Consider the following 23,952-nt stretch of genomic DNA (forward strand, 5'->3'; position numbering starts at 1 on the left):
CGTGTTCCGCTTAGAGAATCATTATGACACCACCTTTCGTCGCGGATTCCGCGACGAGAGATATGTAGTCCACGTTGCGTATACTCGCGCTTCCGAGTCTTTTTCTCTCGGACAACGAAATATATCGATGCATAACAATGCGTATTGTTGGCCAAGCGAAATGATAACTCGACCGCGATAAATTAGATGTATCGATTCTGGGAACGCGAGAGATAAATCGCTTTCAATATCGCAAGCGCGAGTTTCTTATTATCGACGCGGAAAATCATCCGGTCAACCAGAATACATTTCGTTGCAGCGGCGTAATAATTTGTATTAATTCCTGCGTAGTGCGATCGACGATATTTTTTCAGGGATCCCTTCAATTATTCCCACGAAGATACATCGCGATCTCTGAAAAGCCCGCGGGGGACGGGCTATCAGTTGCGTGAGTTAAACTTCGCACCAAGAAGGAGAGAGAAAGATATACCGATGAAAGGCGGCGTTCGATGAAATCGCGGAAATTTTCCGTCGCGGACTTTTTCTCATGCCGAGGCTCGTATCGATGGGGAAGAGTCGCCGACGCGGAAACGAGGCAGGTTCGTTCGTTCGCGTCGAAGATGCTGAAAGATAGTTCGACGGTGTTTTTCGCCGAAGAAACGCCCCGAGCGCGATAACACGCGCTTTTCTCGTTTTCGTCCTTTCTGTCTCGTTCCTCCCGCCGCCTTTCTGGACGCTCTCTTCCCGCTCATTTGCGTACACGAGATTGCGTCGTCGCACGGAAAATCATAAAGCCGCGGGATGATCGATACCGGTATATGCGAGACCACCGTCGTATATGTTTTATGAGCTAGAAAGTATGTAAATGTATTTGCCGGTCAAGAGCGCGATAAAGAATCGCAAATGACGTCGTATAAAGAAATAAAAATCCAAAAATTTATTTTTGCACACAAGATACGCGCTTTAAAATTTCTTCATCTTTATCTACTTTATGATTTATATGTTAAATAAATGTACACTAAATTCGGATAACAAATAAATCTCGTATACAAGCGGTGTAATATTTCACATTTGTTCAATTAAATTTACTTTTCAATATTTTAAGTTAATTAATGCCTTTAATAATTAATAACTCATTGATAACTATCTTATCGAATATTAGATGCGCACGTATACGTTTCCCGTAATCGAATACACGTCGATTTGCGTTCGATTCCGTTCTCACGGTATTTAATCGGTGTTGCACCGATGTTAGAAAGTGCTATATCGGTAGGCACGTCGTAAACGCGTTAATTGAATAGCTTACAAATGAGAGGAAGCTTCGTTAGAGAGCTTGTAGGACGAGATACGACCAGGCCAGGAAGAACAGCGAGCCCGCGATTTTGCCTCAGCATCGACGATTATAGTGGGCGTGTCCGCGATTTCATGACAGTGGAAAATTATAATTATTACTGACACCGGCGTCGATCACGTTTATTTAGCGGAAAGCGCTGGCGCGCGCGCGCACGAGCTCGCTCCTCTTCCTCTCTGCCGGCCGGGATTAATAAATTGCCAATTCGGAGTCGGATGATTTCAGTTATTATCGGCTACAACGGCCTCGTTGAGGAGTACAGATGCCGTCGTAATAAATGGGTGTCTCGCGCCGGCACGCCGCGGCCGTAAAGTGCGAAGAAGAATTCTTCCTCTCCGCGGGTTAAAAATGCTCTTTGCAAAAATTATCGCGGCCCCGCGCGCTAATCGAATTCATAAATTATAGCGTGCGCGGCCCGATGGGCGCGCACGCGCGCGACTGATCTCGCGATATAATCCGGCTGATTTATCGATATCCCGCGACTCCGTAGGGTGATTTCTCCGAAGGTTGGTGCATTATGCGATTTTTTATGAGATACGTACCTGGGTAGACGAGCGAGGTAGAGCAGAAAAGACGATGTCTCTCTAACGGAGAGGTCCTCCCTTGTGGACACGTTGTCCTCGAATTCGATAACTGGTCTCCCAACGACGTCTATGTATCCTGCAACAGATAATTAGAACAGTCTTAATTTGATATTTCATTTAAAATATTTCATATAAAAAATCCATTAAAATGTACCAATTTCTCTTTGTAAAGAAATTTTTAGGGAAATTTTAAAAGAAATGTTTAATTGAAAAAATTTATCAAAAATGTACCGATTTCTCTTAGTAAAGAAATTTTAAAACCAAGCACACATGTTTTATGCGTACAGATATTATTTCGAAATTATCATTGTGTTATAAATTTGCCTCTCTAAAGAGATATAATGCTCTGGAAGTTTGATTTGTTCGCACATATGGCATTATCTCGTTGCATATTTTAATTTGCGTCGCGAGTAGATACATATACGATTGTGCAACGTGAATTATTTCAATGGGGCAGTAAACGTTGGCAAGCGCGGTTGATTATAAATCATGATTCGATTCACGATGAGCGATTGCCGATTGCAATCTCTCTGCCCGTAATAAATTATTAAATGACATCCTTTTAGAAGTTGTATCTATCTCGGGAGTAGGTCATCTCACTTTGAATAAGGTCTTTTAGCTACGGGGTAAAATATGTATCAGCAGTGACATTCTAAACAATTCCGTGATCGTAATAGATAACGCTGAGTAACAGTTCGTTTTCATCCGTGTTACTGCGGTCGTGATGCCGAGGTCGTAACCCCGGCTATATACTACTGATCATTAAATATAGCCGACGCCTTTTAGCATTGCTTAGAGCTGATCTATGTTTGAGAACGTAATAATGTTCGAAAGACGCTACGTCTGTAGGTAAAAGTCGTGAAAGTTAATTACTAATTGATCTCGTATTTGTTGCTTCACAGTTTTACAGAAACATCAAATAAAAAGATATTTGTAGAAATCGATAGAAAGAAAGATAAAGAAACAGATAAGAATGTGAGAATATTTTGTTAACAGATAATGATCTTTAAGGTTCGCCAGTAATAATTAATAAAAATCTTTCCTTAATGGTAAAAGACGACCAAACTGGCAATCAAAATGATTGCCAGTCTGGTCGACTTTTACCATTAAAGAAATATTTTGTTAAGTTTAGAATATATAAAAAATATCCCGAGGGCGCCAAAATTAAAAATAATTACGTGCATTTAAAAATTAAATACATGTTTTCTAAATTTATTTATAATTTGTAAATTTAAAATAATTATCATCAAAAATTAGATTTAACACGCTATCTTTATATTTTTAATAGTCTAATTCCATTTCATATATATTTTAAACAATATTTCAAGATTAAAAAAGATTTCATATTTTTTATATTAACAGATAGTGCGTTTAGATTAATAAATAATCAATAGATTAATAAATCGCATTGTGAACACAAAGCCAAGAGATATATTAAATACGTGAGTACATTAATCTCCTACTGGATAGAGGTGTGTAGAATTTTACGAGACACATGATTACGAACGCATCGCGTTGCCAGTTCATAAATACGTGCATAACCCCTTGAGCTCTTCCAAAGGTATTTGCCCAAGGCATGAATGATAATTCGCGGCGACATTACCTAGCTGCTTATGTGCTATCACAATAATAATTGTCCAACGATGATAAGAAACCATCGTACCAAAACTTCAAGACTTCACCGGACTTCATCGGATTTCATGGACTTCGTAGACTTCATCGGACTATGCCGGATTTCGTCGGATTTCGCTGGACTTTGCCGGACTTTGTCGGACTTTGTCGGACTTTGTCGGACTTTATCGGACTTCGAGGAATTCAACGACTTCAAGGAATTCATCGGACTTTGTCGGATTTCATCGGACTTTGTCGGACTTTGTCGGACTTTATCGGACTTTATCGGACTTCGAGGAATTCAACGACTTCAAGGAATTTATCGGACTTTGTCGGATTTCATCGGACTTTGTCGGACTTTGTCGGATTTTGTCGGACTTTGTCGGACTTTATCGGACTTTATCGGACTTCGAGGAATTCAACGACTTCAAGGAATTCATCGGACTTTGTCGGATTTCATCGGACTTCATCGGACTTTGTAGGACTTTGTCGGACTTTACTAGACTTCATCGGACTTCGAGGAATCAACGGACTCCTGACAGGTTGTACACCAGAATTCAAGAGTGGTTACCCCCTCGTAAAGTCTTTAAAAACGTAATTCTTACATTTTTTAAATTTTGTTTGACAATGCTAGGAAAACTGTAATTAATTGCCTAATTTCGCGCAAAAATCTTTGTTTCTCTTTCTCTCTCTTCTTAATTTGCATTATTCATATCAGTTATCTTTTTATATATAAATAACAATAATGCTATATATATAGAATGCGTTCTAGTTTTACAAGAGTTTCACCATTACTATCATTATTTATCGCTCGATCATCTTGATATCTATGATATTCAATCCTATAATTACAAATAATTGTTGAGATGATAAATTAACCGAGTAACAATTATAATTTGCCAATGCACAAAAAATCTAATTGTAATGTGTACAAAGTGTAATACGTATTCTAATTGAATATCTAATTGAATATCAGTCATGATGATAATAATAATATATTTATTTATATAAATCATAACACGTTATATAACATCTTAAAAACTCATTACTTATGCATCATGCATGTTGCATATAATGCACCGTGACAAAACAACATTTGCATTGTATTGTTAATACATCAGAAGAAATGTAAAAAATTAATTATAATAACCTCGTAATAAAAAAATCGCTTATGCATATGAGAATAAATTCGTGAGTCTTTTTTGCTAACAAATTTTTCAAATTTTTCTAAAATTATTTTCAAGTATTAGGATAATATTTATTTGTGTCTAATTAATAAATAAAGTGTCAGTCCTGCAAACACGTCGAAAAAAATTTCTCGAATCAGCGCATCGCCTCCACGATCGTAGGTAGAGATGTGGGCGTTTCTTCCGTGGGTTTCTTTCTTTTCACGCACGACGGACGACCGATCGTGCACCCGTTGTTGCGTTAATCGAACTGCACGCATCGCGACCGCTTATCGGCACGAGTACGTGGCGGTTGCACCAGGTATACCGTAACCGCACGGTTGGCGGGTTAGCTTTTTTAACGATCGCGCTTGACGCTCGCTCGGATTACCATAACCGATCGATTACTGGCACACCATTGCGAGCGAAGGGTTTCTCGTGGAATAAAGACGTTAATCCGACTGCTTGTGCTCGCTAGAAAATCGCCTCCTCTATGCGATGCATGTATTATATTAATTATAATAATAAAAAATTATATTAATTATATTAATAAATTAATAATATTAATTAATTATATTAATAAAATTAATATATATAAATATAAAATTTAAAAAAGCTTAATAAATCAAGTTTTGAAGTTGTGAATAGATAAAAAAAAATCCTCGTTGATTTATTTATTTAATTTAAACTTAACGCAATTTTAATAGATATAAAACGTGTATGGTTCGAATATAAATTTCCAACAAATATGTTAAGAATTTCTGGTTAATAAATGAAGATTCTACGAAAGAATCCATTTGAAACGACACCGATAAGATTCTATACCGCACGTAACGAACTGCTGAAAGACGATTGTGATTGCAATTTTTCTACCGGCATAAAGCGATCTTCTCAAAGCGCGTTTTGTGCACGCGGGATATGGGTTACGATGATCAGCAGATTCGTTCGGGCACGTACATATACACATATATATATATATATATGTATACATCTGTATATAGATACATATCCGTTTCGCATATGCGCGCATATTCGACGATCACCTCTACAAATCGCCGATCGTTCATCATCATCGTCTCACTCCTACTCGATAAAGACTCAATGCGGGCCCCGACTCGGCTTTTAACGTAAATCAAGCATGCTTATGAACGTGTTCTCTCTCTCTCTCTCTTCCTCTCTGTCTTTCCTTCCTCATCATCCCCCCTGAGAAGAAAGCCCCGTAGTTCATTCTGGAGGCGTCGATCCTTTCGTCTCGTCGTCCTCGCCGCGTGAACGAGCGAGAGCGAGTAGCCGCGAGGCGCGCGTCGCGGATACACGGGGCGTGCACGCGATGAGACTCGTGAGAAAGATGAACGATAGCCAGATGGATACGTCAATATGCGTGCTATTAGCCGTTACTTTTTGGATTTATTGCCCGATGCCCCGTAAATCCCGTGATTTCTAATTACATGGTCGCGTTTGTCCTACTCTTTCCCTTTTCCCTCGATATGCCTATCTCGCGCGTTCAGTTCCTCACGCCTGTTCTATCTTCGGCCTCTCTCTCTTTCGTCTCCTTAATTCCCTACTTATTCGCGCGGCTCTTCCGCCTCGATCGATTTCTATTAAAATAAAGCGTGCCGAAGCGGGCGGCGGTCGCGAAGTTTATTGATAATAACTGGGCTACAACGTGTGCGATTCGGTCGATTATTATATTCTCGATTTTGCTACGGTAAACTGGAGAACGGTCTATTCTATGATGTAGTTGTAATTTAATCACAGGTTAATGCTTGATCGTATCCGCGGGCGATTAATCGCTTAATTAGTTGACTAGATGAATTATCGAGAGTTTCTATGTGAAAAATAATAACTCGTGAAATCTTGTGATGCCTCTGTGATTGATTCAATACACTTCCTCTCTATAATTTTAATCTATTACAACAAAATAAAGCCAACGATTCTTTAGAGAAATATATAATATTAAAAAAGACGATATATATATTTTTGTAACAATATATTTCATATACACAGAGAGAATTTTTCCTTAGCATTTACCTCGAAAAAATTAATTCAATATATTTTATATCTTATTGTGGTAGATATATCAATATTTTTATTGTAGCAAAATATTAATCAGAGAAACTCTTATAAAATTCTTCTAATACCATATTATCCCACGATGATTTTTAGGATAAATTCTAAGAAAAAATTCTCCCATGTACATTTCCCGAATAATATACTTTCCGATATCTCAATTATTATCAATAAAAGTTGAGAGGAAGTCAAAAACATGAGAAAAGAATTAAAAAAATATATAGTATATAGGTACAATATTTCTTCTTTTTTTCTTCTTTGTTCCCATTTTTCCTATAGATGTCTATTAATGAAATAAAATGATCCCGAGTCGAGTGGACGAAAACATAGATATTTGCATTTACATAATCGAATAAGAAAAGTGTGGTGCCTTTGGTCGCGAAATGAGGTTTTCAGCAAACACGTTGATAAGCAAGCTCGTCGTCATGCTCGGTTAGGCTCGCGGCAGATTGACCCCCGTGAGCTCGAACAGGCACGACTCGCCTGTGGATTAACACTCGTTAGCTCACCCGAGATGCTATAATCGCTTAATTAGTCGCCTCGATGCACTACTACGTACTTGTTAGGGTAATCGGCGATTATACATTTGCCGCGGCAAGTAGCACCGTAAGTTTCTCGCAATGCGAGTCCAACGAGGAAGTTCCACGATCACGATCGTAACTTCGTCGCGACAAATTAATGACCGCGACCAGTTAGCCTCCCGTCGACTTCGACGGTGCAACGTCGAATCATATGATCGCCCGTACGATGAATACTTTTACTAGTAAGACATTTGTTAATTAAACTATTACTCAAAACCATTGCGTATTTATTCGATTTTTTACTGTAAATTTTAGAAAATTACAAAATTATATAATCTCGCTTTCAAAATTAAATATTATAATATTTAGAAGAGATTATACTGCACATTAAAAATTTTGAAACGTAGATAAATAAAAAAATTATTAATATATGATTTGATAAATATTATCCCATTTGAAGAAACAACAGTGAATATTCAATCAATGATTAACAATATGTAATAAATAAATCTTTGAGTGATACGTGTATTTGATATTCAACTTATCCAAAACGGCACTACATAATATTTAGTAAAAATAATTATTTAAATAAAATACTCGGATCCGTCTTGCCATTCAAATGCTCAGAATTCCAAGTGTCTATATGTCTTCAACACGCGTAAGGATCAATGGGATATGTCATTCTCTTTCAGATAAGTGTCCATGGTAATATGGCGAAAAAAAGTTTCACCTCTATTAACTTTGGATCTTTCACCTTTCAATGGGCCATCGACTTCTGCATACTGGTAATCGATCATACGATATATGCTCCAGGTGTTCTAACCGATTGCGGGAACGCATATAGATACATTTCGATCCTTGACCCGACTCTTTCTCTCGTGTCGTGCACTCGTCCGTGTGCATTCGATGCACACATATCGCGACGCTAAAATGACGTTAACCACGCCTCGGCATTATCTTTCCATCGCGACCGTTATTGAGAATCCACGAGAGAGATCGGCCGGTCAATTAGTAGACGGCAGGATGAATCTCCGTTAGAAACGCGCTACCGAATGGATCATTAACTGCGAAACGAACTCATAAGCCGACGTGGCTTACGAAATCTCTCGCATATTTGAATCGCGCGAGGAGAAATGCGTCATTAGCGAGTCTCAAAACGTATTCATATACCGTACTTAACATTTCCTTTAACGTTTCTTACGTATTTCTCGCATCTGTTGCATCGCTCGCAAGAGTAAATATAAGCTTCGGGAAGCAACGGGTCGCACAAACTCCCTCTTTACCTTGAAAAAAAATTCGTTGCCGTTGTTGTAATCCTAGCTTGTCAACACGCAGAGGCGTCGTCGTTGAGCAAACTTGCCAACGACGACTCACGCGAAAAACCGGTAATGCCGACGCGTTACGAAGCAAATACAAACTTTACAACCCTGACCTTGACTCTCGATCGCACGAACGCGGTTGCTCGGGCCATAAAGATCGCGGGGATCACGCCCTCGTCTCTCGATCTCATCCTAAAGTATTCCGCCGAGACTAGGGGTCGAGGCGTATACAAAATGTGTGTGCGCGGCGTGTAGAGCCTCGGTTCGTGCGTGGCTAATGCACTTGATCCAATCGTCGATGTGATAACCATAATCACGTGCGGTCCAAGTATACCGCGAATATGTACGACCGAGCTTCGCGTACAGCCGATTGCACGTCCGCCGATGAGGATGCAGTTGCGCTGCGTGATGCAGCGTGATACACGTGCGCTGACGCATCGGGCCTAATGCGAATCGAGAAAGCCGAATCATCGTGGCGTCCGCCTATTTTACAGAGTAACACGGATTTATGTGCCTAGTTACTCTTACGCTGTTGTACAGCGCATTGTGGAGAAAATAATTATCTAGACGCAAAATAATATTTTCAATTACATTACTATTGCATAAACTATACTAATTCACTTTTCAAGATATTCGTTTCTTCTAATTGTGCTCTGACAATGAGATGTAATACACACGTAAATAAAATTAATTAAACAAATTAAATTTCAAAGAGAGTAATATTAATTATTACATTAAATTAATTTTTTTTTTAAGAAAGTATATGTACATTTCAAAAAAATTTCTTTGATTAAACGAATTATGATTTTATTATTACTAACTATATATTAAAAATGTTTAAGATTATGTTATGATTAAGCAAGCCTTAACTCTATCTTTTGATCGTGCGTTTTCAATTACACGAAGATCTATCAAGACTCTTTCTTGATATGTTCTCTATTTGCTTGCCTCTTACTCATGCCATTCGACCAATATTGCTCGCTAATACACCGACGATGCATCAAGGTCCCTATGGTGAATCTCACGCCCCCACATCAACAGATACCCACTATTTACGAACAGAAAGGGACCGACAATCGCTCAACTTCGTTTGCATATTCTACTTTATTAACCCACAACTCGCTATAAATACGCACAATGCGCGCTAAAACACTATTTCATAAATTTACCTGCCTTATTTTTTATTATATAAAATTTATAAATAGATTTGTAGAAAAATTATATTATTTATAGTATCTAACACTAAATTTCTATGCATATATTTTTTTTAATTAAAGAAAAAAAATATTCAAAAGAAAGTATCCAATCATATATATTTTTGCTTAGTGAACGTTAGTTAACTAACGCAGAGTTAAGTTGACCATACATATTGCCTAACCAGGGAAATAGTGAACTTTATATAGTATATCATGATTATTCCGGTACGTTAAATAATTCTCTAAATTTGGTTAATATAAGAGAAGAAGTTATTTTAAAAAGGTTGAATTTAAAAATAGATTTCATCGTATATCAGGACACATATCATTTTGACTAAACAATTCTTATATTGGACAACCATTTAACATAAATATCGACACCGTTTGACTACCAACACATGGTTAAAAATGCGTAATTCATTTGTTTGCATCTAATGTAATGTACCTAATTATACACTGAAGAAGACATCAGTTAATGTTCGAAACGTTTGTAATTAATAATAAATTTTTATATTATTTTATGAATACCGCTCGTTTTAGGCCTTTTATAATATCAATTTCATTATTTTTATATATATTTTTAATTATATTTATATTTAAAAAAAATCGAAATATTTTAAAATGCCATTTTCTAAAATAATTTAAAAGCGATAAAATTCAAATCTTTAAAGATTCTACTTTTTTTCTCTTGATTCTTCTTTCATAATTAAACAAAAATAAGAGTTAATTTAACATTAACTAAAAAGTGGTCTAACAATAAACGTAACCACAGAAAATGTGTACTAAAAAATTTTCTCAAACCAAATATTGATTTTAGAATCTTCCCTATTTCTTTTATGAAAAAATAACGCGTTGATGCGACAAGTTCGTTCCAATCCTTCCTATTGTGGTCAAGCGAATCTTTTCTTCCTGCTCGATGCCGGTTACCGTAGAAAATAAGACCAGGTTTCGAGAAGCGACTCGTTTCACAAGCGCAGATCGTGTGATAAGAACGGTCGATAACGGGGCTCTGGCGGGTGGGCGTATTTACGTTTGCAGAAGCAATCGAGAATACCTCCCGGTTATATGCCGATCGGAGATCGTTCGATGTAAGATTATTTGGATCCTTGTTTACGAGCGCAACATTGTGTACGGACGCGAACAAATAATTCGATAAAGGGATGCATGCTCGATCGAGTGCGGAGAGTGTTAGAGTATTGAGAGGCATAAGCTGTTAGTTACAAATGGCTAGAAGTTTACACCCGTGTTTTGAACAGTACATCTCCTTATTATTAATGCGACAATTAATAATTTCAAATTTTAGATATAAATATAATTTAATAATGCATCAAAAAATTAAAAGAGCACATATATTGAGAAATATAATTATTTTTAATTAGTATATTGTTGTTATTATTATAATATACTATAAATGTCAACGACCAAGAAAAAATCAATCGGACATTGTATAGTATTTAATATCTGTTTTACAATTGTGTTAATACCGGCGAACTTGTTAAAAGGAGCGGCGTTAAATATCATTTCTCTTAACTCGTAGATCTTGTTTGCTAATAATAAAGAAGTCAACGGTAAAGTCGAGAACCCGGCAACGAACGGTTCTCTCTCTCTCTCTCGGATACTCGAATACCGATATTTACGATCCTCTCTGATTATTTCCGATCGAGCCTTGAAAGCATTAGGACATTAGTTACCACGTAGCTGCTGGTCAGACATTACTTACATTCACTTGGACATTTCTCATAACAAGGTGGTCGAATACGCAGCGGCAGTTACTACTTGCATTCCTCGTTTGCAAGCGACTGCATTCACTACTTTCTCGCGAGATCGCCACTGTTTTGGGATCATATAGCATTATGCGCTTACTAAACGAATCAATTCGCATATTATATCTCATTGTCATTTGATGAACGCGGATAGTCATGCAATATATGCAAAGTTGCTATACCGAATAATATACTTCGATTAAATTGTATAATCAATGACATCCCTGTAACTTTAAGTTATTCAAATAACTCGAATAACGTGTTCTACTCTTGCAACTTCTGTTAGATTCGCGTATTGTATCACTGTCATTTGCTATGAAGTCATGCAATATATACAAAGTTACTGTAGTATTAATAATATGCTTCAATTAAATTTTATAATCCATTAATTGCATCTGTAATTTTATTTTAAATTATTCGAATAAAACTTGAATAACTTGTATTTTATTCTTGCTATAGAGTTAATATTTTATAGGAATCACCTGCGTATTATTTTATTATATTTATAATACCTCTTCGTTTTGAAGTTTGTAAATACCTGCATATCAAATTTAATGCGAGTAATTTCACTTTATATAAAGCTAATTATTATATTGAGATACATAGCGGTTTTAATACGATAATCTTTCGATAAGCATAATTAGCGTTCAATGAAAAATTGACGGTGAGTTAATAAATCATATAAAACATCAGTCGACGATGATGATTAGAAGCGCATTGATCAGTTATACCAGGAAGGAGTTATCTAAATGGGAGAAATATTGATTGGACAGACTTGTTGCGTTGCAAGTTTAATCTGCTATTGCGATTACCACTTGCATTCCTCTCTGACAAATCCGCGTAGTGCATTTATTTTCATGCAACTCTCTGTATAAATAATATTTTATAAGAGTTGCGGATTTTAAAGTTTAAATCGATATATATCTGATGATTAATGATTACATCTAATGATTAATTAAGTGCTATCAATATCGTATTGCCTCATATACTATGATAAAATTAAAAGCTGAAAATATCGATCTTTGTGAGGAAATTAATTCCTAATCTATGATATTTTTTCGATCAGTGATCACACTGATAAATGCATTTAATTTATTGTATTTTGTGATAAATATATTACTAACTTCAATTATCTTATCATGATTTGCGTTAATTATTGACTAACTTGATAATTTTAATTAAAGATTCTCGATTAAAAATAATATTATTTCAAATGTATGAAACATCTTAATAATATAATTCACAACTGTATATATTTAAATATTATCAATATAGAAATATAAATATAAATCTGTGCAGTGACACAGATGCACAAAACAGATTCTCTGCTCTCCATAATTATAAAGGAAAGCAACGTACATAAATTCGCGTTTAAAGCTAGACAAGTACGAGTCGTAAAAATTGGCAAGAAACACCGCGTGTATTTAATTAATCTCTAATCGATGAATGACTGGTAGTTAATACGGTCAGCCCCTTTAGCTCCGTTTCGAAGACGGTCTAGTCTATATAGTACGCCTCTGCAACTTTCTAAGCAACGCGCGTTCGCACGGCGCCAATAATGGCAGCCGGCCCGTTTCGGGACCCGCGTGGATGCAGCGCAATTAGTGCCGCGGAAAATCTACGCGGCGGTTAATAACGCGAGTCGATAATCGGGCGAGGCGCATCGATCACTCGGGGAGGCATTATCGATTGGCCTCGGCGAAACCTTATGCCGCCTCGATGCAGCACGTTGGCGGCGGCGAGCAGACTCCTCTCTTCTCTGGGATCTGGGTCGTACCCTGAATTCAGGTTGCGTGCGCGATATCTACGATTACCGCGTAATTGCCTGCGTGTCCGGGCCGCAGCCTAAAGAGCGGCCTAAAACGAGGGCCGGACTGTGATTATCGAGTATCGAAAATTATAATCCTCCGTCATCTTCGCGTGCACATCACCAGTATTAAATGGCGAGAGATATGATTTCACGGCGATTTTTTGCGAGAAAGCTTATGCGCGCGCATCCGTAATACGGTAGGTTTCAACGACAAAGATTCTGCAATGCTGCCTGCAGATTACCGCGTTAAGGTATTAATTCCTCGAATTTAATGTTACGGTTGCACATCCCCGTGGTGGTTTTTAGGAACGTTGACCTATATTTCGATCGTATACTCTACGGTGAAATGTTTCTGTCCGTTTCCGAGTTTCGTTTTCTTAATTATTGAATTAATATATAATTAAAGTGAATCCATTATTTCAAGCCAAAAAATAAACGGTAGAGTTTAATGTTTGATGCTTAAGTGGCTATGCGCAAGAAAGTTCTTTCCCGAATGAAATTCGAAAATTCATTAAGACTGCGATTGCATAATAAACGGGGGAAAGAAAATTATAATCAGAAAAATAATCTACGTTATTTTTGTACATACAAATTAAAATTTTTGATTAAAATGTCCCTTTACTTTTTGACTTTTCTCATATATCCGACAATTTGGATTATTCTTGTCATCTCTTAACAGCTGAATCGATAGGAGATTTATCAGAAACGTAAACTATTGAGAAAGATCAAGACGCATAAATTGTTTATCTGCTGTTTTGGTTTGCTGAAAATTATTCAAAAAAGGAACCAAAATATTCAAGATTACTAAAAAAAATTTTAGATAATTTTGTTGCGTCTATTTTGCCTCTTATGAAATCACTGCCTATTTGTATTATTATAATCTAAGCATATATTCAGATTTTCAGAAAGTTTTTGATTATACAATACGAAAATATTCAGCATCATAAATAAGTCTTATTCCCACATCCACGTTTACAATATTCAAATTTCATTAAGTTAAGTTCACGAGGTTGATAAATAGCAATGGAAAAAAGCAAAAACTAGATTCTCTATTTAATTCACACCGACCCTAATATGCGAGATATATACATTTCATGTTTTTGCTATAAATGTTAGACTGCTTGAGCATTTCTAGTTATTATTGCTATTTGTCACAAGCTTGTTGCCAGTTGCTTGACTATTACTTTAAATATATATGAGCGGAAAATCAGGATTACGCACAGCATGAGTAGCATCGCACTTCAAACGATCTTTAGAGACACGGACGAGAATTGAAAATGCTTCGTTGAAAGATGTTTTATTTATATGTTGTAACTAAATTTTCATTTATATTCCTTTTTCGAAACTTTCATAATTAAAAATTATTTTTAATTTCTTTTTTCATTTTTATATATAGTATTTGTAAATGGCTCGCGACAAGAGACGTTTTAAGAAACGTTTACTAATATTTTGATCCAATTTAATCTTCGAGAGCGTGTATGTAACATTTACTTTCTAAAATTTATTCCTTTTGATCGTCGCGTTACTGTCACGCGTTTCCCGTACACTTTGCAGGATGCAGATTTCTTAGGAGATCTCTAAGATTTTCTAATTTTCTCACATCGTGATACACACAAGTGGTAAAGACGTAATTACATGAATCGGGCAATCGGGATCTTCCTAATAATACGAGAGACGCGATGATCGCGTGGCGTAACGAGCCGTTTCTAAATCGCTGAAATCGTAACCGGAGTATTTTGATCGCGCGCGCGTTCAGATATACGCGTGCCGATGAAGCGAGATGATGCTTCAGAGAGGTGGATCACATAGCTTATCGCATGAATATAACGGAATGTATGCCTCTCTTTTTGCGTGCTCGGAGGCACGCATGTACCCCGGCGTAACCACACTTTGATGTATTCTCAAAGTAACAATTTCGTTAATCCCCTAATTACAAGGCAAACGGGGTTGAATATAGGCTGGCAGCCATTAAGAATGTCTTACATGTTACACTCGAAAAAGAGAGGACACATTGTATTCTGTTTTCTCTAGTCATTTCATCATGACTGTATGGATGCACGTGCATGAAAACATTTTTAAAAATATAAAAAATCTATAATAAATAATATATATATATATATATATATATATAAAATAAAATATAACATATATATATATATATATATATATATATATATAGTAAGCCATAGTATTAAGCTTTGCATTAAAAAAATTTCGTAAAAATTGTGTACGTTGTTCTGTTAAATATCTGCAACGTTCAAAGCAGCTGACACAGATCACTTGTGCATGAAAACATGGAAAAATATAAAAAATCTGTAATAAATATACAATATAGTGAAATAAATAATAAATATATAGTGAGCAAGTATTAAGCTTTGCAGTAAAGAAATTTCGTAAAAATTGTGTACGTTATTCTGTTAAATATCTGCAACGTACAGATCAGCTGATACATATCAGCTGATTACACATTCATGTTCTAATAGAATTCAATTTCTCATTATAGGTACATAAAAAGCGTTTCGTCGCAAATCGAATCACTTCTTGCTTGCATGTTCATCTAGCAATTTACTGTATGCAAAACGCGTTTCATATCAGTATTACAATCCCGTTTCAGTTTATGTATTACAAGCTCCGTATCGGTAAAATGTACAGTTAAAAGTTATCGTACTGACGATGCGCGGTGATCTTCACCTTCTCTTGTTACGAATTTAATTATCATATCGCTCGAAGCACAAAAGTACACATAATGTACCGTAAACCATGCATAGCTAATTAGACTAATAATAAACTTGGAGGATGCGATACAAAGCAGTGCGAAAGATATCCCTTTGCATAAATACGTCCATTATCATAACTCGACCGTACACGAGAGCGGCAGGAAAGTTGTAAATTTTCACCGTTTTCTGCGCGTGATAAATTATCGCGACCTCGATATGAATCGCAGTTTTTCCGCCGGCAATGACGTGTGGAACTCTGCCCCATTCCGCCCACGTGAAGGCCCTTGTGCCCCGTCAGGTGATACACCGAGGCGTGTGCGCGGTTAAACGGCCATTGATTCATCGCTCGGTGTCACAATAATAAAATACTTCCATGTAATTAGCTCTGCGAAAGTACTGGCCGATACGCTCGACTAGTTAAACGCGATCGGTCGATGACAGCTATGAAATGCCGGATATGATGGCACTCAATTTAAATACCCGCATATGCTTTATTAGCGCGTGGATAAGACTTTCGTAACGGCTGACTCGGGATTATCCCCGAATCCATTCATAGGAAAAAATCGTATTTATTTATTTTATTTAAATATATGACCTTAATTAATATTAATGCGAAAAAGGCCTAAATACTTAAATACTATACCGCGTGGATTCTTATCTTGGATTGGATTAATCGTTCCGACTGTGCGCAACAACCTTTTCCCACTGTATCTACTTAATCACTTTTAGTATATCTTCAGTATATACTATGTACGATACATCCACCTATTGCAAACGTTCATCTAGCATCTAGTAGCATCGGCCGTAGGCAATGATATGGATCTTTCGTGCCAGATCCTCGTTTCACTTCCACTTTTACATTCCTGATATATCTGTATATTAAAAGTACCTTGCCTGAACAGTGCATGTCTAATCGCATATCGCGATTTTGCCTGTCTTATAATAAAGTAAAATCCTGAAGGAAAGAACGATCACACTCGCGCAATTAATAAATCAATTTGCAGAATAAGGGATAGTTTCACTAACGCCACAACTAGAACTGGAACAAGGAAAGGCTCTATTAGCCGGAGAAATTATTTTCTCCTTTTACTTAGCATTAAAAATAATTTTTTACATTTGTTGCATATGTTATAATATAGATATAGTATTGATCGTGACTATAATATATAAAAAAGACTATGTTGGAAATATCTCAATGATTTATGCATAAAAACGCAAGCAATTGCATTTAAAAATTTATTGAATTTAATATGTCGATAATAGAAAACAATCTAAACAACAAGTAAATTCACAAAATTGCCATGTCATATAATCAGACATACAATTTCAATTAGATTTTTACGAAAATAATCGAAAGTCGCTATTAAAATTAAAATTGAAGTTAACACATGTGATGCACAAATAAAACCAGTGTTTTTACTTGTTTAATAATGTAAATAATAATCCTACATTACGCTTTATTCGTTGTCCATTGTGCGTATTGCCAGGGCAAGATTAGTCTCGGCCAAGTCACCACGACAACTTTATCGTCAAGTGAATGGTCATAAATAGTCAACCGCTTTCACGTGCATGCTCGAGTTTCAGTTAGGTGAATCAATTTGATTTGTGCATTAGTTTGAACTCGGTGAAAGATACGAATCGTCTTTATTATGATCGGACGCGCATCCAAAGTTGCACAAAATCGTAAATCACAGCACGTGTAAATACGTGCTCAAAGTGTCGCAATTCATACCACTGCTCGACCTCGTTGTCGTTCTCTTTTCGTTTAATTTAACAAGAATATTCAGTCGCGCTGACATATCGCACTTTTCATACAAGGTACAATACTTTACAAATTTTGCATCAAAGTTTTTAAGCAAACATTTGATCGGACAGCATAGTTCTTTGTTATTAAATACACAATTAAATCTTGTATGATATTGTCGAAATATATGTATAATAAAGAATATACATATAATAAATTAAATAAATAATTAATTTCTATATCTCTTTGAAACTTAATTCGCTATAATTGTATAATTTTGAAAGTTAAATCATTCTTAGGTTAAACTTTGACTTAAATTTTTAGGCAAGGAAAATACTAAAGTTTAATACAGACTTCTCGAAACACCCTATATAATTTCTCATCCGCTCCCTCGAAGATTCTATTACAAGCTGCATTCACCTGCTGCGATCGGGTATACGCGTCACGCGGTGAGCTACCTTATAAATCTATGATTCCTGACATAAATCCAACCGAAGCGATTTCACCTGACGTAGTAACATTTTCCGATAATTTATGTGAATAACGCTTAATTGAGTCTCGAAGGATGTCCGTGTTAACGAGCTTGATAAACTCGAACTATCTCGCGCTACTCGATTTATGATTTGATCACGCGCGACTTAAGAGCAAATTAGAGCGATCTCGAAATATATTTCATTCTTGTGAAAATTCTCGCGTTGTCCGAAGGTAAACAAGAAACAAAAAGAGCGGTAAGAAAATACGAGACGCTGCTAAAGAAACCCGTCATCGTACTCGCGGACTCGTTAATGCTCTCCAATCTCCGACTCTCTCGAAGCGCTTGAACTTCGGCCGCGGTCGTTTGTCGTATTTGCACTTCTTTGCCCGGCGGGCGTAAATGCAGCTCGATGCAGCATCTCCTGCGCGCTTCCTCTTCCTGCTCGTCCCGCCTTTTAGGCGACCGCGCGCGATGCAGCGCAACTTCAGCTAGCTAATCGGCGACAAAGCGGCAGCTTCGCCAACTACGGGATTACAGTTAGATACTCGGTGATTTCCCCAGCTGGGAATCCGTGAGAAGAAGAAAGAAAACGACATAGAGAAAGGAGGGGATTTAATGAGGGGATCTTCAATTGCTTCAAGAAAGCAGAGAATCAATGACGAGGAAGCAGAAGCACGTTCGAATGACGTATCGAGATCCATATCACACACTAAAGAAGACTTGTAATGCTGGATGATACTTAAAAAAAATAGATAGATATTCGTGCAACAATAAAATTATCATGACTTATTATTTAATCATGGCTTTAAATTGGACGATGATGAGATTTTTGATTGTGAATCTTTCTTTAATAAGCGTTTAATCTCCGAAACGTTCTTCACTAAAAAATAGTTTGAATCTATAAATAGACATTCTGAAGGCTTATCTTCTTACTATTATGTATTTACTGTGAGAAGTACAGTCTTGAGATTGACAGATATAGATTTTTTTGAGATTAGATTTTGTTTTTATCTGTTCGTAACGACATATAAAAATATGTGAATATTTTTTACATATTTTATACTAATATGCAAATTCGTGTTCTTAAAATATATTGAACATTTTTTTGCAACATAAAAATATTAATGATCGAATTCTAATAAATTTCTCAGTATCGTTCTTAGTATTACAAGTCTTTTGTAATTTTATATAACACATTTCCACGAATATAACTCAAAATTAAAAAATATCTGCATTATTTGTATTTAATATATACATTTTTAATAACTTCCACTCAATCTTTATATGTAATCAAGAAATCGATGACTACCAGGCTTATATATTATGCATTATTTCGAAATTAATAAATAAGCCATTTACATTAAACACATAAAATTTGCATTTCTTCGAATAATTTGCACAATAGGGAGATGATTACTTAAAAGACCGAATTTACATTTGAATAAACAGCGCACTTCTGATGAATTTTCTCGCAAATCTCTATGTTCCCATCGTGGTACTACGTCAACATTAGGAAAGAATCGTTCATGCAATATAGGCATGTAGATATATTAAGGTATAAAAGCCGAGCGACGTGAGATGGTCGGAAAATTTCGCGAAGATTACTTGAGACGGGTTGGAAACTTAGCCACGAGGCAGCTCCAACAAGATACCGCGAAACTAAAACAAGGTTGCGCTTTGTTGCAATCAAGCTGCGGAATGAAGGAAGTGAGCACGACCAGATGAGGAGAGCACCGCGAGCATCGAGCGGTTCAAGGTAGAATCGATGGACTGGAGAAAGAGAAGCTTAACGAGACACGCGAGGAACTACCACCAGGAAAGGAAGATAGTATAAATAGATACCGGAATGTATGATACGCGCGCGTGGGTCGAATCAAAACATGATCATCTATGCTTTCGTAAGGATATGCTTTCAAACGAATTTAGGCAATTTATTTTCTGATAAATTACCCGCAATGGAAAACCAAAAAATCGTGTAAGCAATTTATAAAAAAAAGAAAAATACTATTATTTATTTTTTTTTTTTTATATAAAATTATTTAAAAGTTTTGCGTATGTGATTTATAATTAGTTTTATTATACATCTCATTTTTTATAATTAAGAAATCAGATTAAATTATGCTGCAAATAAAATAATTCGTTTCTTTTGCCTTTTAAATAAAATAAAATCCGTGTAAATTACCTAAAACGATCGTAAACTAAAAAAAATACAGCGCACGTGCATACACTTTATTGTAATTAAAATTGACAACTCGCGGTTTCTTACTGTTTATTTCTACCGTTCGACGTAATCCATTGGCCTGTCGCCTATCGGCTCTTCCTGCCCGCATACTGGTCATTTAATCGGCGACAAAGCTGCAGCTTCGCCAACTATGAGATACAGTTAGACATCCGCAGATCCGGTCAGCTGAGCGAGCCACGAGGATGAGCGAAAGAAGGGATGAGGTAGAACAGGAAGCTCGAAGGGAGCACGAACATTGTGAGGCGGTAGTGGAAGATGGAAAAAAAGGTAGCGGTAAGAGTGTATAGGAGATGATAGTATACGGAAGAATGTGTGTACACATGTGAGATATATACAAACAGAGATGAGCATTAAGTAAGATAGAGAGAGAGAAAGAAAGGAGGAAGGGACTGCTGTTGGCCCTTTTACGAGCAGAGCCGTATAAATGGACAAGAACACGAAGGCGTGTGAATTGAGCATGTTGCTCATGTTCGAATAAATGGATAGTTAACGTTAATGTTGCTGCGAGGGGTCTCTCTTTAATCGAGACACAAAAGAGTCGCGTATATCCCACACTCCGTTGTAATTAAAGCGGGAGTGCGCTTTTCCCTTTCACCCGGTTACCGTTGCAGAACACCATCTCGTAAGAGGTGACTGTTACACGAACGACGTCGATGTCGAAAATACCGAGAAAAAAAAGTAGTGGATTCATTCGATCCAAAGCAAAGTTCGATAGAGCGATTTCTCCTCCTTTATATAATATCAAAAATATTATATATGTTACCTTTAATCAATCTTTGTAAATTGATATTATCCGGGATTTATTATTACAAGATAATGTTACGATATTACGATTATCGCTTTAAGATTTAATGATTCAAGTACGTTATTTACACAGCCTATACAAGTGTTCCGGTTGAAAAATAAGTTTTGCACAGAACTTCCCCTTTAAATTTGTCTTTCGCTGAATTTTCATCGGCTTTCTCTAAAATATATACACACCTATTTAAAAGCTTCCAGACGATCATTATATATTTTCTATGGTAATTTAAAACACATACATACAAAGCGTGTGTTTCGTGACGCGAACAGCTCGCGGGTTAATCTTCGGTCAGACTCCTCTCAAGTACCGTCCAACGACTACCTTCTTCCTGCCGTGCGCTAATCGACGACAGAGAGTAACAACTGCGCCAACTACGGGAATACAGTTAGACATCCGCGGATCTGGCCAGCTGAGAGAGCCTCGCAGAAAGGGAGAGAAAGGGACAAAGCGGGATGAAAGGCAAGGAGAGCGGTCGAGAGAATGGCGCACTTGAGAGAAGGCGGAATCGCAGCGGAAAGAAGGAAGAGATGTGGAGAGAGAGAGAGAAAAGAGGATCTGCTCTCCGAGGAGAGAGAAGTATCCGCCGGTACTCGGACGAAGTACGTAAATAGATGCGCGCGGAACAGGCAGAAGACGCGAGGGCGTGTGAATCGACCGAGCTTAAGAGCCCTACGTGGTGGGTGTGTCCCAGCTTCCGCATACTCACCGCGTGTTGTTATCTTCCGCAACGCGCGACGTCGCGCGAGTATAAGCGCACGTTTCTGCCATTGCGTGTCTCTATGTGGAGCACTTTAAACGCGAGACACAAAGGCTTACGACATCGCGCGAAAAGCGATTTAAAGATGGAAATCTGCGAGCGTTTTGTCGCATCCTTTAAATCTGTCTCTTTAAATTAACTTTACTTTTGCGACAGATCTCAGACAAAAATTTGACAATTTCAGATTTTTACATGTTACGATTTATTAGTATAAAAACTTGTGTAAGGATTATCATTTGAAATTTGTCCTTTTTCTTGACGAATTATACCGCAATTCTTTTCATGTCGAATTACTACGATTTCGACTATTTTTGTCGTATAATTTTTTCTCCAAATATTTCTTAAAAAGAATTTTATGCTTTTGCAAAACTCACCGGGAAGTGACAGGCCACAGGTAAGAACGCGTTCCGGCAAGTCGTGAATAGTCCTCGGTAATGCTACTTCGTCGACTCGTTTTTTGGTTCCTGAAACAAAAGCATGAAGAATTTCATTACACCCATTGCATTTTAATTTGACAATTAAATTCTAAATATCAGCATATCCATACATACAACAATCGATAAAATTGAACGTGGGATTAATAAAACTACGTAAACGAATCTCAATGGACACCTCATCGAAATTTGTCTCAATAACGAGATCGAATAACTCCCTTATGATCAATTGAAAATTATTGACTGACAGAATATTTATAATTTGATCAAATTTTTTAACATTATTATAGTTGTATAATTGTTTTTAACATGCAGCGTTTCTATTTATTCTTTTTAAATTATAAAAATACATTATGTCAAGCATAAAATAATTGAAAAAAAGAAAAGTTTTATTTCTTTTCTTACACAAATCGCTTTAACAACTAATTTGAAATTTTATTGGCGCACATTACTAATTTATTTGCATCTTTTTATAACTTAAACTTTAAAAAAATTCAGTCTTTCTATAAACAGCTGATTGTATTTTGGCGGTTTTTAAAAATAACCTTCTAGTAAAAGATGATTCTAAATAGAAATTAATATATTCCTAATTAGATATCAAGTATTGAAATGTTAAGTAATTAATTACTTAATTTTATACCAACATTGGAATAGTGACAAACAGTATTTCAATATCTCCTATTGAACAAACATGCATGTCACGCTGCGCTATTAAAGAAAAACATACACACATCTCTACAGAGTGAATAATGCCAACTTGCTTCATCGAACCATTAAATACGTTTCTCCGATTAATATTCGTTTTACAAGATACAGAGATCGATCGAAGTGCGCGCCCGCTACCGAAACGAAGCCCATTTGTCGATTAATCGCGATGGGAAACGCAAACGTGTATCGACGAACACACGCGTATACCTACGTGTATATATACGACGTCTGCAGAAACGAAACTCGGACTGTGCCAGCTCGCGAGCTTGACCTTTGGTTGAAAGGCCCCCTCTAATTCCACCTTTTAACCCTCATCACCTCCTGCCAGAGGAACTGGCGAAGGTAAACGGCGAAATGCGCGCGTATGTTCTCATCTCCTCGAGCGTGTATGCATCGCGCGATGCATCCTCACGGCTCTCGACGGAGCACTTTCTACCTCCGAGACTAACACGTCGAATAATATGTATCTCACGTCGGCAGTTTTAAATAGCGTTACTACCGCGCGCGAGTAGCGAGGCGCGAATACCGGACGTCTCATTCATGACGGCGCAGAAATAATCGAAAGTAAGCGAGCATGAGCGGCGTCTCTCTTGTCAAAGCGCGCATTCACTTATGCAAAGATCTCGAGGAAAATGTAATCAAGCATAAATCTCAACGCTGCTTAAGTTCGTCTTTTCTCTATTCTACTCTCTCTCTCTCTCTC

At 36.8% G+C, this 23,952-nt stretch overlaps 1 protein-coding gene across 1 annotated transcript in view; it reads right to left on the reverse strand.

The window, feature by feature from the left end:
• Nucleotides 1–23,952, reverse strand: part of LOC114941642 (puratrophin-1) — a 285,051-nt gene that overhangs the window by 94,148 nt on the left and 166,951 nt on the right. Inside the window, 2 exon segments of the mRNA XM_085487025.1 lie at nucleotides 1,873–1,990; nucleotides 22,482–22,571. Of these exon segments, the coding sequence (XP_085343151.1) occupies nucleotides 1,873–1,990; nucleotides 22,482–22,571 (208 nt within the window).

This window comes from Nylanderia fulva, unplaced genomic scaffold, assembly GCF_048542155.1.
Source record: "Nylanderia fulva isolate GAGA-0341 unplaced genomic scaffold, ASM4854215v1 Scaffold5, whole genome shotgun sequence".
In the NCBI taxonomy this organism is placed as follows: domain Eukaryota; kingdom Metazoa; phylum Arthropoda; class Insecta; order Hymenoptera; family Formicidae; genus Nylanderia; species Nylanderia fulva.